This window comes from Trachemys scripta, chromosome 4, assembly GCF_013100865.1.
Source record: "Trachemys scripta elegans isolate TJP31775 chromosome 4, CAS_Tse_1.0, whole genome shotgun sequence".
NCBI classification, from domain to species: domain Eukaryota; kingdom Metazoa; phylum Chordata; order Testudines; family Emydidae; genus Trachemys; species Trachemys scripta.
Genome location: NC_048301.1, coordinates 82,047,692 through 82,064,716, shown reverse-complemented (window position 1 = coordinate 82,064,716; position 17,025 = coordinate 82,047,692). Strand labels below are relative to the sequence as shown.

The 17,025-nt window shown below is 37.3% G+C and overlaps 1 protein-coding gene across 4 annotated transcripts in view; it reads right to left on the bottom strand.

Annotated features, from left to right (window-relative positions):
• Positions 1 to 2,934: 2,934 nt before the first annotated feature.
• SHANK2 (SH3 and multiple ankyrin repeat domains 2) overlaps positions 2,935 to 17,025 on the bottom strand; it is a 621,242-nt gene continuing 607,151 nt past the window's right edge. For all 4 annotated transcript variants that reach the window (XM_034769724.1, XM_034769725.1, XM_034769726.1 and 1 more), the window contains one exon: positions 2,935 to 7,164. In XM_034769724.1, the coding sequence (XP_034625615.1) occupies positions 6,591 to 7,164 (574 nt within the window). In that variant the 3' untranslated portion in view covers positions 2,935 to 6,590. The remainder of the gene's footprint in view (positions 7,165 to 17,025) is intronic.

Here is a 17,025-nt window from a genome sequence, read left to right as displayed (position 1 = left end):
CCAACTAGAGGAAAGGTAGTTGATTACATTGTAAGAAGTCTGCTGTAACAGAACGGATAGTTGATAGGAGATGTGGCCTTACCAGAGTAATGGTAAGAAAGTACTATTTTAGCAAGATGTATTTAAATATATACATTAGTTTGTCTATTTAGAAATTTGAATAAAATTATTTTGGAGGTGTTCTGATAAACTGGCAACAGCAAATAAGCACCATTTCTAATTCTATACTAGTCTCCTTTGCATCAGGAAGTCAACTCCCCTTACGCAGCTCATGTGAGAGAAAAAGTTCATCAGTTCTCTAACCTTCTGGTGACGGATCTGAGACTGCTACCTTGACTTGAATCTATTTACAGTATCAATATTGACTTAGAAATAGCTGTGATGCGGTCACATCAAGCCTATAATTTTCTTCAGGCTCATCCTTAAAAGAGAACTAACATATACATCTCCTGAAAAATTTTTTTTTCCAGAAGTTTGTTCAAGGGGAAGAGAATATTAACTGAAGCCTGAGATCTGGAAGGTATCTAACATCTCATCTCAGTTCTTATGTAAGGAAGTTTAAAATGGACACCATTTAAGGTTATGGAAAGGCATGAATGGAAAAACTAGTTCTTTAAAACATTAATGTTATTGAGTCCAACTTGAGATTTCTCTACAGTGGCGGTTGTAGAATCTCTGAGGGGAAAAGGAGTATAGTATGCTGCAGCATTTATGCCAGTACATTTTAATAAATATAGTGCTGTTCTCCCACGCACAAATTAACGTCTAAACCAGGAAACTTCAAGTTAGAAATCCATACACACGCTTTTTAGAGTTAGGCCTGCGTACATTTTGGATTAAAAAACCCAAGCATAGTTCTGCATCCACATTTTGGGAAATGACCACCCACCTTTATGATCTACTGAACTAGCTCCCCCGCTCAAAACACCATGAACTTTAGGGTATTTGCAATCTGGATTTGAAAATTCTGGCTTATCTTTAACATTTTAATGAAACTTTTTTAGTGGTCCAAGATTTTCAATGCTGCAGGCAAAATCTATTTGTCACCCTAACAAAAACATGCCTACTAAAGTTGAAGGTGCAGTATAGAGATGCAGTCTGAAAAACACAAGTTGCAATTCCTTAAACACTGCATATTTACTGAAAAAAATGTGTCAATAATTCAGCCTTATTCTTGGACTTATATAGTTGGCCCAACATGCAGTTGTCAAATTCATTTTGATGAATTTCTGTTGAAAGAATGCATATATTGATTATATTTTAAATCAAAAGAAATAAAGGTTTAAAAACATTCTGTGCCTATATAAAAATACAACTCCGAGACCATGGCCCTCAAAGACCACTAGATGTCAGCATAAAACATTAACATAATTAAAAGCAAAAGCTTATTTGTTCTAGTTAGTGTATCTGTTACCTTGCAATCAAAATACAGTACACTTAACTAAATAATTATATTCTAAGTGTATGTTATAGAAATAAATTTGTTAATGGAAATTAACAAACACAATCTTATTTCAATTTTCTTTATTTTATTTAGTTTAACTTAAATGACTGTGATTAAGTCATAGTCTCATGATCAAGAGAGGGCCCCAGAATAATATCTAGATCTTAACATTTCAGTTTTTTTAACCCTTTTTAGTTGTGCATTGATAGGGACATCTCAGTTCAGAAAACAAGGCACTCTAACTATTTTATCAGCTACGACAATACATTGATGATAAAATGTTCCTTTCATCTAAGTACATCATTTGAATACAACATGGTTTTATGCAGATCAGATTCAAAACATCCAAGGCACACACTTTTTTCCTTTTTGTGTGTTTTGAAGCATCATTGATTTACTATAACCATATGGTTCCAGATTAGTAGCACTGGACAGTGTTTTGTTGTGATCTTGGACATAAAATTGTGAAGACTGTGAAATGCAGAAACATATTACAGGAACAAGAGAAAAAAACACCAATATAATTTGGATAATAATAGAAATTATTAAATATTCTGCTCTCAGAAAACTGGTTGTGTAACCACCTTGATTCCCACATAGAATTAGCAGTTCCACAGCATGCTATAGTTGTGTATTACACAACTATTTTTTATTAATTTTATCATGTACTGACATGTATACCTACAGATACAAAGATATTCTGTATAATTCAATTATTAAAATACCTGAAATAAATGAAAGCTGTTGGTATTAGAATACTATGTAGGAAAAACAGAAAATAAATACAAAAAAAGTAGAAGAAATAGATCATCATTCCAGGAAAAAAAGTAAACATTAGATATGAAACAGAATGACTGCAGTTAAAATATTTATTTCAATATCTAAAAAAAATTCTTCAAGTTAACAATTAAAGATAGAAGAAGAATGTGGAGCCCAACTTATCCAAAGTACTAATGAAGTATGGCGGCAGTGTCTTTATCACAAGAGGTCTGAACTCTAGATAAGGACTGCTGCTGCTTTTTCTTCGCTCTTTGTAATGCATCTCTCTCCTACAAGAACCCTGTTAGAATTTCACCAGATTGCTAAGCAGGCCAACAATTCAAATGTCTTGCATGATCAATTACACTTATTTGATAACACCAAAATAAAGATCGACCTCAAGTCCAGAAAAATGATCAGCTGAAATCATTTCCAAGCCAAAAAAAAAAAAAAAAAATTCCATCACTTAACAAAATTCTTTACTTTTCAAATCTGATATGTGAATCTGAAATTCAAAACATATTTGGTTTCAGCATTAAAAAAGCTTTAACTAAGAAAGAGAAACCAAAGCAAACTTTTTTTTTCTAACATTTGATAAACCTATTTTCTCTCTAGCTATATGCAGTTAAAGCATTTTATGCTGTTTCAATAACGTTACATTAGATTGTAATTTTGGCAACTTTTTAACAAAAATTCAGACAGCTTTTACTGTTTGCAATCAGAACCACAACCTTAGTGCAATATTATATTTATTTCTTACAGGAATTTTGGTTGCCATACAAGAGTATTAAGGATCAGGGAAAGTGCAAGTTACAGGAGCTTGATTTTTAATCAATTTGAAATAAGAGGAATTAAAGCACAAAAATTACAGCAACATAGATAACGTGAACACAAATTGTTACACAAACTATATTGAGAAACATTAATATCTAGAAAAGAAAAGAAAAAATGTAATGGAAAAATTATCAATATTTGTGGCTTACACACAATCATTGCCAGATCAACTGGGTAATGCTTAAGAACTCAGAAAATCACTATTTTTATTAACTTAAGTGCCACAAATAATTAGCTTTTGTGATATGTAAATTCTGTAAATCAACAGTCACATCTAGTCATTTTATAATATATGAATTAAACTTAAAATGTTCCCAGACACTCAGGGAAAGGAGTCTGCAGTTATACACAATTTACATCTTGTGTGATTTTGGTATTGTATACACAAATATTACAGAAACTAGGCATGTAAATGCAATTTATTTAAATTACAGTATATAAACAAAAGTTGATCCTAAAACCTGGAATATCATTACATGTTTCATAGATCTCTAACATTTTCTTCTCCACTATCATAGTAGCGTGAAATAATAGGGCCATTCCCTCACCCCAACATTTCCAAAAGTGATGAAAATACTAGGAGTTTTATCTGTTACTATTGCTTTCTGTAGCAAAGTCATCAAACAGAGCTAGAGACCAATTCATCTTGGCAGAGGTGTATTTTATTGGTAAAAGTAGGTCCTTTCAGGCCCTGTTACCCTTTAGATCATAAGACACAATGTAAAAATAAACTATTTCATTAGCTCTTTAGTGTTTTTAATCTCTGTTCTACTAATTATACTGTACCTATTCTTTAAGTGCCTGAAAAGATACATAAGCAAGAAACAACACTTGTTTAAGAAAGGGATACCATCAGCTGTAATTTACTTGTGTATGTCAGCACTCATTAAACCTAAATTCAACAATAAGGTTGTGATTAAAAAGCAGCTTAAAAGTCATCATCTACATTTTCTTTTACTACCGTATTATCTAATGTATTTTCTGGCACATATTATAGAGGTAATACCAACTGTAGTCAAAGAAACAAAAAGGAGCATGGCATTAGTGGTTTATTTACTGAATTCTGTAATATCACCAAATGGAAGACAATGATGGCTGAATTACCATTTTTACACTTTTTAAAGTATTTGATGGCCTTAAGGTGCCATTATTGAATATCTGAATGAAAATGTCATTCTCTACAACAATAGCCATATAACTATGGAAAAACTCAGTACTCTTGAAAGTAAAATGCCTCAATATTTGATTTTTATTACAAGGTTACTTGGAACTTTCAAATACAAATATAGACCTGCAAAGAGTGTAGTAACAGATGTTAAGTCAAAAGATTTGTTCCATAAAGTGGGCAGGAGGTTGAATAGTTGCTTTGCTAATGCATTGTTAATTGTGTAATCACTTTTGAAGAAGTATTCATCCTCCTTTGAAGAAGTTCTAGGAAAAATAGAAAATATAACACAGCTCTGCTGGTTCAGATGCATCCAAATGAGGTTGATTTAAAAAGGTCAAGACTTATTATTCCACAGAAATAGTATTAAACCACAAAAGTGTTTTTTTAATTTTTTTTTAATTTTTTATTTTTTTATTTTTTAACATTCTAGCACTGAAGTGGCACAAAGGCTGCCCAGTAGACCAGCCACTTATTTTCTTAAAATATTGTGCTTATAAACTATCTGTACAACTATTTAAACTTGCAGTAAAGAAAGGTATTTAAATTGCTAAACTTTATGTACTTGTTCTAGGGCTGTTGCAGACCTAATTAGACACTTGATTGTGAGCAAAAAAATTAAATAAAATAAAATAAAAAAAATTATAATTAGAGATAGGCTGGATCATAGCAAGGAAAAAAAAAAATCAGGAACCTTCCAAAAGGTGGGAGAACCTGATAGTATGGTAGGTTGAGAGTCTGGCTGTCCATACATGATGTGCCTGCCTTGAACAGGTTGAATGTTCAGAAAGCAAGACCCACAAAACCCCTACAGAAATTAATAGAGGTGTTAATTATAAAAGGGGTCAGACACGGAGAGAAAATTGTTAACTTTAAAAAAAAAAAAGTCAAATCTGCCAAAACTGTGTATGCTCAGAGTACACAGAGAGCACAGAACCAGTCAAAAATCAACCCCAATGTGGGCCAATTGTCTGTAATGCTGATCAGGGCTTGATGGATCGCTCTCTGGACCCTGCTACTAATAATTTCGGAACACAGTAAAGAAGTCACTAGAGAGTGATGGGAAGCTTTCTGCTCCTGCTTAGGCATTGACTATGATTTCTCCACCAATAGCCCAACCCAGGGTAGCCAGGAAAGGATGAAGCAAGTCCATAAATCTGGACCTCTCTGTTTTCCTGGCCCTTTGGAACACTTGCATTCTAGGACACCACATCTCCCCTCATTAACATTTACCTTTTAAATATTTTTTAAACTGTAGTGATCACGTGCAGAAACATTTTTATTTCTACTAACAGGCCCCAATCTTGCTCCCAGTTGTCTGTGCCAACATTCCCACTAACTTCCATGGAAGCAATATCCTGTCTTATATCCCAGTTTTTCAGAGTTGTTGAGTACTTGCAACTCAATGAATTAAGCAGGATCTGTGGGGGCTCAGCATGTTTGAAAAATCTGACTATAAAAGTCTAAAAGATGCACATGGACACATTATAGCCAACACACTTTACAACCACATTTTAATCTGCTCATATAGTATATGTTGGGCTTCATTAGCAGTTTATCTGGTTGCAAAATGGGGATGTCTGGTTCAAACTAGCCTCATTTCGTTGGATCTCTGTGCGAATTCTCTTCCAGTCTATACATAGTTTCCACATTCTACTTATCAGGTCAGTACAGCATGTTTAAAACCTGTTCTGCTACCTTGGAATTGTGCTAAATATAAATGCAGAAATAAAGAAATACCTAAGTAAAGCAGAACAGTTACCTTTGAACAAGAGTCTCCAACAGCACTATCAGCTTCACTACCAACAAAACAAAGCTCTACACTGGATCAAAATGACATTGTGAAAGAGGGGGTGAAGTAATGCATCTGCTATTTATTAATTAAAAGCTGGTTAAAAAAAGGTAAAGCACGTGAGGATCTATCTAAAAAAGCCAAAAAGGGAAAAAATGTTGAGATTCCATGAGAAGAGTTTCAAGAATGGACTACCCTGGATGGCAGGGGAGAGGTGTATATAAAATAAGGTGATTTCTGCTCAAAAATGAAATGCTTGTGGTTTTAAACCAAAAGAAAACTTACACATTCTGGGTCCAGCTGAAGGGCATCGTAAATGGATAGGTAATATTTCAAAGTTAACAATTATCTTTCTTCTCTATCTCCACCCCACACCTCCCCACCCCCACATTTGAAATAAAATAGCCTCATTAATTTCATTTACTTGGATTTAAGCTTGGGCACTAAACATACAGTCTGCATTACTGGGTACCAGCAGCTAAATTAAACCTTTTCTTCTTTTGCTGGCACTTACAGACAGCCAAGACATTTTGCGTATTTCAGTACCAGCCCATCTCTATTTATAACAGAAGTTTGAGAGGCAAGAGTAGCCATTTTTATCTGTCCAGTAGCTGTTTCAAAGCTCTTTCTATATTCATTCTGTGCCCAACTCTAGTCACTCCAAGGTCTATCAAGTCTTCCTTCTGAAGGTTTGGTAAATGGGTGCCATCTATTTCATTGTCCATAAAGGTCTCTTTATGTTCACCTAAGTTTAGACTTTCCAACCAATCTGCCACATCTGGTTTAGTCCACAGGTGGACAGGCTTAGTTGTAAAAGGCTTATTTGAGATCGGCTGTTGCAATATTGAGGGAGAAGGAGACCTGCTGCGTCCTGTGTTCAAGCCAAATAAGTCCCCAGAAGGAGGCTGGCTGGGTAGGCTAAATACATCAGACAGAGTTGGAGAAGGAGATGAAGCTGAAGCAGCAGCAGTCAGAGGAGCAGGCATGATGTCTTTGCTAATCTCTGTCGGTGAAACCACAGGGCTTGGAGCGTGTCTCACTCCTGATGTCCTACTGTCATAGTCTGGGGACCTGCTCTGCAATGTGATGGGCTGGCTGGTTCCAGGCCGGACTGTAAAAGTGATGGTTGTACTTCGTGTACCTGAGACAGAACTCATGACTTCTGTGCTCCTGAAATTACAAACAGAAAACATCCAGAAACATCAGCAACTGAATGAAGGATTTTCCTTACCAACAAGAGAAAAAAGTGGCTTTGGAGTAACAAAATTTTTTTTTTTTTTGGATAGATCTCACACATGAATGTACTTTTTGTAACAAGGTCAGGTTAAGGCACAGGCACCAAGAAGTTACCACAGTTCTTTCCCACAAAACAAACCCAACTCTCTATGATCAATGGTAAGCCATAATGTCATTATAAATGAAAATCTTGCCTATGAGAAGTTTAAAAAAAGCCAGAGAACATGATAAATTTACATTTTCTTCCCTTTCCATGGACTCTATAAATTAATTCAAAATTAAATGAGAAAATGTTACAAACACAAGGACTCTTCGGGTAGGAGTTCTAGATATGTAACTAGGCCATGAAGTTCAGATCTGAATATGAACACACCCCAAATACTAGGAGTGGTTGGTTTTGGTTTGGTCTCCTCTCTAAGTCAGGATTTAAATCTCACACAGTGAAATAGTGTAGCTAAAAAATGCAGAGTTTAAACATGAATTTAAAACTTACTTGAAGCATGTTATTTACTTTGACTTTGAACTTAAAAATATGACTTTGAACTTAAAAAACTCAAATGATGAGTTAATTTTAGTGCCTATTTTGATTCCTATTCATCTATATAAAAAGCTTCCTGAATCTCTTCAAATGATCCCTGCAGAGGCCACCTCTTGGAAAGAACGTTTAGTTTAGTCTTTAAGTGCCCACTAAAGCCTTTGCTGACATTGCCTAGTGAAGGTGCCAATAGTTTCTATGGATATGGATACATTAGGAAGGGGATTGGCATCACCAATCTTTTCGTGGAGATTATGACTTTTGTTTACTTTTATGAAAACTACTGTCCTGGGCAGGATTTGAACTAGCTAGCTACCGGTAAAAAGCTCCATATCCCTTTACAAATCCCTTGGGCCATCCAGTCACTGTTTTTTTGGAAAATTCGCTTCCAATATTTTTTTTGTCAACAAATAGGCAACCCAAAAGTGTGACGAGAGTACCAACCAACCAACAGCAAACCACATTTACGTTTTAACAGTCAGTTCTTTCCTCCCACGATGTTGCCACTTTCAGTTTCCCTAATCAGATTTTTTTCCACCATGGCAAATGATTACCTGTTCCTCATGATGAAAAACTTTCCAGTTATAATTAGATGATCAAGATGGACATCTCAGGCCTTAAAATCTATTAATCTATTTTCCTTTTTGTTAAAATGGCAAATAAAATAGGTTTTCAGTTTTAATTTATTTGGCACAGCTCTAGCTACTTGGGTCAAATTTTGTAAGATGCTGGGTGCCTTCAGCTCCCTTTGACTATAAGGAGAATTGAGGGTGCTCAGAGTTTTGACAGATCAGTCACTTGAACAGCAAGTGTCTAATAAAAATATAGTCTGCCTATTTTTTTTTGTGAACAATGCGGGGGTGTCTATTTGTGCCCTGGAAAATGGTTTAAATGAGATGTGTTAAGTGATGCAGTTCCCAATTTATACAATCTGGCTACCATGAATATGGTTAAATTTAATTGGACTTTGTTTCATCAACTGGTATTCTACAGGCATATTAGTTTTAAGCCAACAGTTCATATAGATGTTCAAATATTAAACACCAGTACTAGCAGTATACACTATTTCAATTATATTCACTGTGATGACAGCTAAAGGTCAGATAAATCAGATTTATCTGAAAAGCTCAGAGTAACACAACATATCAATTCTTAGCAGGACTTACATTCTGATTACTCAGGGCCTGATCGTGCAAAGCCCTACTTTTTTTTTTGAATAATTTGTTTGCACACAAGCAGTACTACTGATTTCACACAAACCATTTCACAGGTTCAAAGGGAACAGGCAAAATCTTTTAAGGCTTGCAGGGTCAGTCCTTTAGTTACTCCAAAAGTATAGTAGGAGCAATAGTTTCAGAATTTAGCTCTTATTGCACAGTATTGTAATTTGATCAAGAAAGGTAAAAATCTGCAAGGTTTTCAGTACCTCCTTGTGAGCTGCTTGGAACCTAATGGCTCTCAGTATCTTGCAGGATTGGGCCCAAGCCAACAGCACTAGCAGATTGTAAGATGTATATAGTAAGAAAGAAATCAATGAACCAAGAGAAGTAAATAACTTTACTAATTTTAACTTAGAACTAAGTGGCCACTTCCAAATTCCTCAATAAGGCTAGACACCATTTGAAGACAATGGCAGTTTTGCTTTGAAAAAGAAGGACTGCATTCTATGGCCATGATTTATATAATAGGCCTAATCCACTAGCATGTGAAAACTTCTCCTTGCGCCTCCACCTACTGTGTGTCTTTGATTTAACTTTCCTATACTATTATAAAAAAAAATCATGTTTTGATTATTAATCCATGTTCATCACAGTAGTGCCAAGGGACCAAGTAAGGATGGGTCCCCATTGTGCTAGGCACTGATATTTTCCTGTTGCATAGCAGTGATATAACACTGAGTTCCATCTCCATCTTCCACTTTAAAACGTACTGTCGCTGCTCATAAATTACTGCTGTAATGGACTCCAAGTATATATTTGTTCAGAAAATCATTATTACTGTATCTTTTACATGGAAACCGCATTATGCCTTTAACAAAAAGTTAACAATATGCTCTTATAAATATTTACACTATTTCTATCCCACTGTCTGATAGAGGGGACAAATCTATTTTAGTTCATTAATGAAAGACATTAGCAGCTCTATCTCAAACATACTGTAATTATAACATTTACACTTTTACAGCACCTTCATTCCAAGAAACCCAGAACACTGCACTAACATTAATGAATTTAACTTTACAATCGCAAGCCTCCTCGGTGGTAGCTGTTAACATCATTGTACAGATGGGACAATAGACACAGAAGTTGTGTGACTCAACCAAGGTCACATAACAGGTCTGTGGCACAGCCAGAAACAGACCTCTCCTCCTTTCCTCATTCCTAGTCCTGTGCCTTAAATCACATGACCCTTCTTTGACTGTCCTTGCATGCCATGCCAATCCTTGCATTACAACATGTGCTATACAGAAATCTATATAGCTTCTTCAGCATACTCAGTGTCATAACAGGAGACCATCGTATATTTGTGTAAGAAAAAAAGTGTGGGTAACTGCCATTCTGCCTATATTTTGTTATTCCTTTTCTATGGCAACCATTTTATGCTGGTATCGGGGGTAGCCGTGTTAGTCTGTATCTACAAAAACAATAAGGAGTCTGGTGGCACCTTAAAGGCTAACAGATTTATTTGGGCATAAGCTTTTGTGGGTAAAAACCTCACTTCTTTAGGCCCACATGCATCTGAAGAAGTGAGGTTTTTACCCACAAAAGCTTATGCCCAAATAAATGTTAGTTTTTAAGGTGCCACCAGACTCCTTGTTATTTTATTCTAGACTCTCTAAATTCATTTTTCTTTCCTTTCATTTCTGTTTTTTAAAAAGTTATCTATGAAAGACTCTACTGTTGTGTGGCTCATCGTTAAGATAGGAAGGTCAGCAAAACGGTAGCCAATGGATTCATGTACGTTCTAGTTGGTCAATATAAAGGTGTGTGTTTGATCATATTATAGTAGGGATACTAATGTTCTCCTGCCTAAAACCAAATTTCTTTATAAATTACAGACTGAACTCTCTCCCTTCCCTTACTTGCATACTTGAAAAGGTGAAGAACATGAGGATTATTTTAAATTAATCTGTCCCTATTAAGAATAGCAAATGATAATATTTTGGTGTAGACATTCACTTGTTTGTGATTGCACTGGTTGCAATGCATATTATGCTGGCTCATATTACATCATAATATATAAGTATTGTGTCACAATGGTGTATTTCCCAAGTGCAAAAGCAGTCCATGTGGCTTGCAAACAAGAAATTTTACTAGCTAATTCTGAATCATATTTTCATGATTTAAATACACTGTTATATTTTTAATTTTAACACAGATTCAGTGGCAGACAGCATGCTGCAGTATATTCTAGATGGCTCCCTTGCGGGAACGGGGAGGAGGAGGGGAACACAACAAAACCATGCATTATGCTCTCATCAGAGCTATTTTTATATTGTGACTTGCCTAAAGGCCTGCTGTCTATGACAAAGCTCTTCCACCTTCTTTTAGAAAAACAAGTCTTAGCAAAAGAAAGAGCCCATAATATATAAATAGCAATACAGTACAAAATAAGGTTATTCAAGCCCTAACTTGTGGAAACAAAAATTTTCTTTAATCACAAATGTTTGTATTTTACTTCAGTTCAGTCCAATAGAGAAACTGAAAAGCTAGTTGCCAGAATCTGTTAGCTAGAGAGATCAGAAGAGGCCCTTGATTCCCATTGTGGAGTGGTTTATGGGAGGAAGGAAGTGAGGCAGGATCAGGAATCCTGGTCTGGGAGGCTGGTGAAGATAAAGGACAGTGTGTGGGTTGGTAGGACACAGAACATTTTGCTGAGTAGTTAGTTCAGTGCTAGCTGGGAAGGATTGGGAAATGGTCTGTGAAGGGATGTCTCTGTTCAGGGGATATGGTTTCAGTGGGAGCAAGCAGCGATCATTAGAGGTTCATGGGTTTCTCGGAGTAAAAGTTTCAGTGGTAATGGAGAAAGCTCAGGAAGTCTCTGCAGTGGAAGAATGCTCTCTGTGGCGAGGGAAAGGGATTCAGATAGAGGGAAGTATCAGAGGGGTAGCCGTGTTAGTCTGAATCTGTAAAAAGCAACAGAGGGTCCTGTGGTACCTTTAAGACTAACTCTCTTCTGTTAGTCTTAAAGGTGCCACAGGACCCTCAGATAGAGGGAAGAGGGACTGCTTCATCAGGAGCGGGCAGTTTTCACATGACTAACAGAAGATGGAAAATTGGGAGCAGACTAGAAGTACGAAGGGGAAGGAATCACAGCTACAAGCGCAGAGGATGTAGTGGAGTTTGGGGAGCCTGCCTGTACCTCATGCATAACCATAAAATAGAAATTGATAATCTTTTATGTGGTTGTGATTTGTCTTTGCCTTAAACAAAATCAGATGCAACTTCATTTTGTCAAAGTATGAACAAAACTGATCTGTGGCCAAATAACTCATTTATCACTGGGTTTTAATCAGTTGGTCCAATAATGAAGCAGACTAATGTGAAAATGGTAAAGCAGAGCAAGAGGATACTATAAGGCTATGTGTCTGCGTGTGAAAAAGCTTGTTGAATCATTATCTGGGATCAACGTAGTGAGTGAGTTTTGCTGTTGGACTGTCCTGTGCTCTCCCCAGAGGTGAAGGATTACTTTTGGAGAAACTGTATATGATCTGACAAATTTTGTGAATTAAAATGTTGCAGCAACATTGGTGGTTAACTCATTTTGCAAACAAAGAAGTCACCCACTAGTGAGGGGGGAAAAGAGAGCTTTATCTAATAGAATAATAGTACGTAAATAACATGTAAAAATCCCACAAACACCTGCAAAGCTCTGAGCACGCCACATATTTGAAAATCAGGCCACTTATTTAGGCACCTAAATATGGATTTAAGAACCCATTAAGAATCGTTGCTGAAATCTTTCTCCATGCAAAAGGTGGCTTTAATCTCAGTTTGAAATCAGATCTAGTTCTGTAAATCAGTGGTTTTAGAATGGCTACCATTTCTGGATTAGGATAAACTAATCCCAACTGCAGTTAGGAACAAAGTTAACACTAAAAATGTGATACCAATGAGTGAAAATTAAAGGAAAGAGAAGGCACAACATAGAATACTCTATGCTTTTTGTCATCACTTACTTCATGGCACTTCAGCATGACCCTCTTCTGTTAACAGCAGTCATGGGAGCAAATAAAAATGACAAAATGGAATGACTAAAACACTGCAAAATAACATACAAAGCAAGAGATCCTGTGAGACTGGCTGACAAACAATTAATGAGATGAACTGAAACTAAGGGACACAATAGCAACTGAAAAAATTCACTGGTCGTTTGATTGTTTAAAATAGTCACCAACAGATGATGGTGTTGAGTTAAAGCTGCAGTCACCCTATAACCAAATGCCCTGATATTTACTATGCATAACTCACTACTGAATTTCACTCTGCCTTACCTGGCTGCGATAAAATTATGTCACTTCTCCAGGTAAATATTATAAAAAATTGAGACTGGTAAGGAAACATTTATAATAGCAAGTTCATTAAAAAAAATCATACCAACACACTACTGTTTTTTTCTCCCTTCAGGGCTCAATCCTGCAAGCTGCCTCAGCATGTTTGACTCCCATTGTTTTCAATGCGAGTTGAAGGTGCTTAGCACCACCACACAGAATCAGGCCCACTGCTATCATCATAAACATCGAAACATTTCATGAAACAGAACCATGTAAGAATTACATCCTGAATAAATTATAACCATTTCTGTCTAAAGCAGTGTGATTTGGTAACAGTGGTGATAGTAAACTACAATAACTGTCATTACTATTTATTCCTTATTAGCATGTTGAATCAGACTGGAGCAATTAAGGAAACTCATGGTGAATGATGCCATTTTCACCTTGGGCTATTCTGCTGCTTTTTTCTTCCCCTTCAGAGCCGCTTGGTTTATTTGGTGTTAATCACAGTGACATTATTCACTGGATCCTCCAGGTTGCACTGATCATTATGTTGCTAAGCAACTACTTGGTTCATAGAGTACACAGTAATCTGTTAAAGTGGTTAAAAACCCCTGATTTATTCTCCTATTTTGCTTTATCAGATCCATATAAAAGCTTGTAGGTTTTAAAATGAATTTATAGAACTGCTAATATTAGCTCCCAGCATTATGGGAAAAATATAACTCCTTCAGTGCTACAATGAAGATTTATTTTCCAAATAACCGCTAAGTATTTTTTTTTTAATAGACGAACCTAAATCAAAATTCCTGGTACTGAATATATCCAGCTACTATTAAAACCTCTTTTTTTAAATTGGGCTCAAATAGAACCCGCATGAATGACCAAGCCTAACCTTTTTTGGGGGAGAGGGGAAGGATGAAAAGGGAGGCAGTGAGAATCAGATATCCAGACTTGGGGTGTAAGAACTTAGGTAATGAAGGAAGATATATTAGACACACTATATAACATTTTGCAATTAGGACTAGTCTCCAAAACTGCCTGAACTAGATGGCTGCAGGCCAGATTCAAACACAGATCAAATCCCCTCTCTAGTTAGTTATCATTTCTTCTTTTAACAGTATAATCTAAGCAAGTGCATCCTTTGGATTTCTCCTCCTCTCTTTCCTCCTGTCCTGCCCACAAATTCGGTAATTTAGTTGAGACACAAGTAGACTTTCTAGCCAAATGATTCTAAATATTATCATACGTTCAGTGTCCCAGGGCCATCACAACTACACACAAGAATTATTACTATAGCAAGGTATGAAGAAAGAAATGTCTTGGCTCCTTCTACTTGCTTAATAATTGAGTGTGAAATTCTGCTCATTACTGTACAAAAACATCTCTGTAGTCCTCATTTACCAGAAAACACACAGAGGTCATATTTCATTATTCTCTTTGACTAATGCTCATAAATTATCTATAATTTAATGCATCTATGATACCTTAAAATTTTAATCAGCACCATGAAATGATACAATCACCATGACTGAGCTACAGTTCTCACAGCTACAAAGCATCATGTAATTGGAAGTAAGCCTTACAGTTAAAGCATCTGTTGCTAGCTGTGCAGAGATCATTTTTAGTAATGTTTAGGAATGCTACATACACTGTAAATTTGTACATTTCACATGAACAATGCATGTTTTAATTTCATCAGGCATCTAGTGCTGAGTGTTGTGAACATAACCCAAGCTAACTTGTGAACAATGCTTGTAGGTGTACCACTGCTTCTCTTTGGATAGGGTGTCTACCCGGCCTACTAAAATGTTTATCAGTTTCCTTTTGGCAGAGCTAATTGAGCTACTCCTTTAATTCAATATGATTTCTGCATTTCTGAGGTAAATTTCTTAGTTCTCTTTCTAATACTAGAGCGAAAGGCAGCAACCCCTATATTTAGCTTGCTCAATGCTTTTGTATATTAAAAAGAATTCTAATACCTCGAGGGCTTGAAAATTTGGCAGGAGGATAGTCCAAAGTATGTTGGAACTTAGCAAATAATTCTGTTTATCATGCACAAATGGACTATACAATCGAACTTATTCAGTCGTAGTTGGGACAGGACTAAAAGCAGTGAAAAAATTTATTTCTGTCATTGAAGTCAGCATGTTTGACTAATACACACAGGGTGAAACAGATCTGCTGAGTAAGGCAGTGATACTTTTACCCAGGCAGTTTCTGGAGAAGAACTACAAATTTAAAGTGGACAGTTCTAGACATTAACACATGCTAGGCCCAATTTCAAGTTAATGCCAGGATGGAGAACTAGGCACTCTGTCCACTCTCATGAGTTTGCCATTAGCATCTCATGCCCTCTCCTCCTCCCCTCCACCCCATCCAGGAATTTGTCATCCATTCTTGCCCCTAGGCAGAGCACAGAGGAGGTTAAGCAGAAAAAAGACCTAAATGGTCCAATCCCACTGCTATCATTGGCAAGGCTCTCAGACTTCGTTGGGAGCAGGCCTGAAATGCAGAGTCTTGTGCATATTAAGCAGCAGAAAGCTTTCCTGATATTCAGACTCAATTTCATCTTATTGCTTCAGTTACTCTCCTACTTCCCCCTTATAACACACTAAAGAATTCCTTTCACCACTGGTTTTTGCATACTTTAAATAGTTGTAGACCATCTCTCTCCCCCATTTCCTCAATCGTTGTTTAGCCAAGAAATAATTATTTCGCTCTTTTAAGTCTTTTCTCATACATCAATCATCCAGTGCCTCAGCTCCCTTTTCCTGCTCATTTTTATGTGTCTCTACACCAGGGGTGGGCAAACTACAGTCCGGGGGCCACATCTGGCACTCCAGACATTTTAATCCAGCCCTCAAGTTCCTGCCAGGGAGCGAGGTCCAGGGCTTCCCCTGCTCTGGCACTCCAGCAGGGGAGCAGGGTTGGGGGTTTGCCCCGCTCCGCGTGTGCCGTCGTCCGCACAGCTCCCGGAAGCAGCGGTATGGCTCCTACATGTAGGGGCAACCAGGGGGCTCCGCACGCTGCACCCACCACAAGCATAGCCCCCACAGCTCCCATTTGCTGGGAACCATGGCCAATGGGAGCTGCAGGGGTGGCACCTGCAGATGGGGCAGCATGCAGAGCCACCTGGCCGTGCCTCCGCATAGGAGCTGGAGGCAGGACATGCTGCTGCTTCTGGGAGCTGCCTGAGGTAAGTGCTACCCGGAGCCTGTACCCTTAACTCCCTCCCACGCCCCAACTCCCTGCCCCAGCCTTGATCCCCCTCCTGCCCTCCAAACCCCTCGGTCCCAGCCCGGAGTCCCCTCCCACACCCTGAACTCCTCATTTCTGGCCCCACCCCAGAGCCCGCACCCCTCCCATACCCCAACCCCCAATTTCATGAGCATTCATGGCCCGCCATACAATTTCCATACCCAGATATGGCCCTCGGGCCAAAAAGTTTGCCCCCCCCAGTCTACCCCTTTCTGATATTGAATTAAACAAATAAAACCTTTCCTCTCCCCCAATATTCAAGAGGCATTCTACTAGAATTAGAGAAAGAGTAAAATCCCTGTTGGTGAGGTGATGCATCTTTATATGCAGACCAACACTTTATAGGCCATTTTTTTTTTACTGTCATATCACATTGTAAACACATGCGTAATTTTGCTGTCTGCTATACCATCTAGATCTTCCAGCATTACTCACCTGGAAAAGAACTCCTAAATATAAAATAATTAAATAAGATTAGGCATATAAAGCCAGGTACACTAGCTGT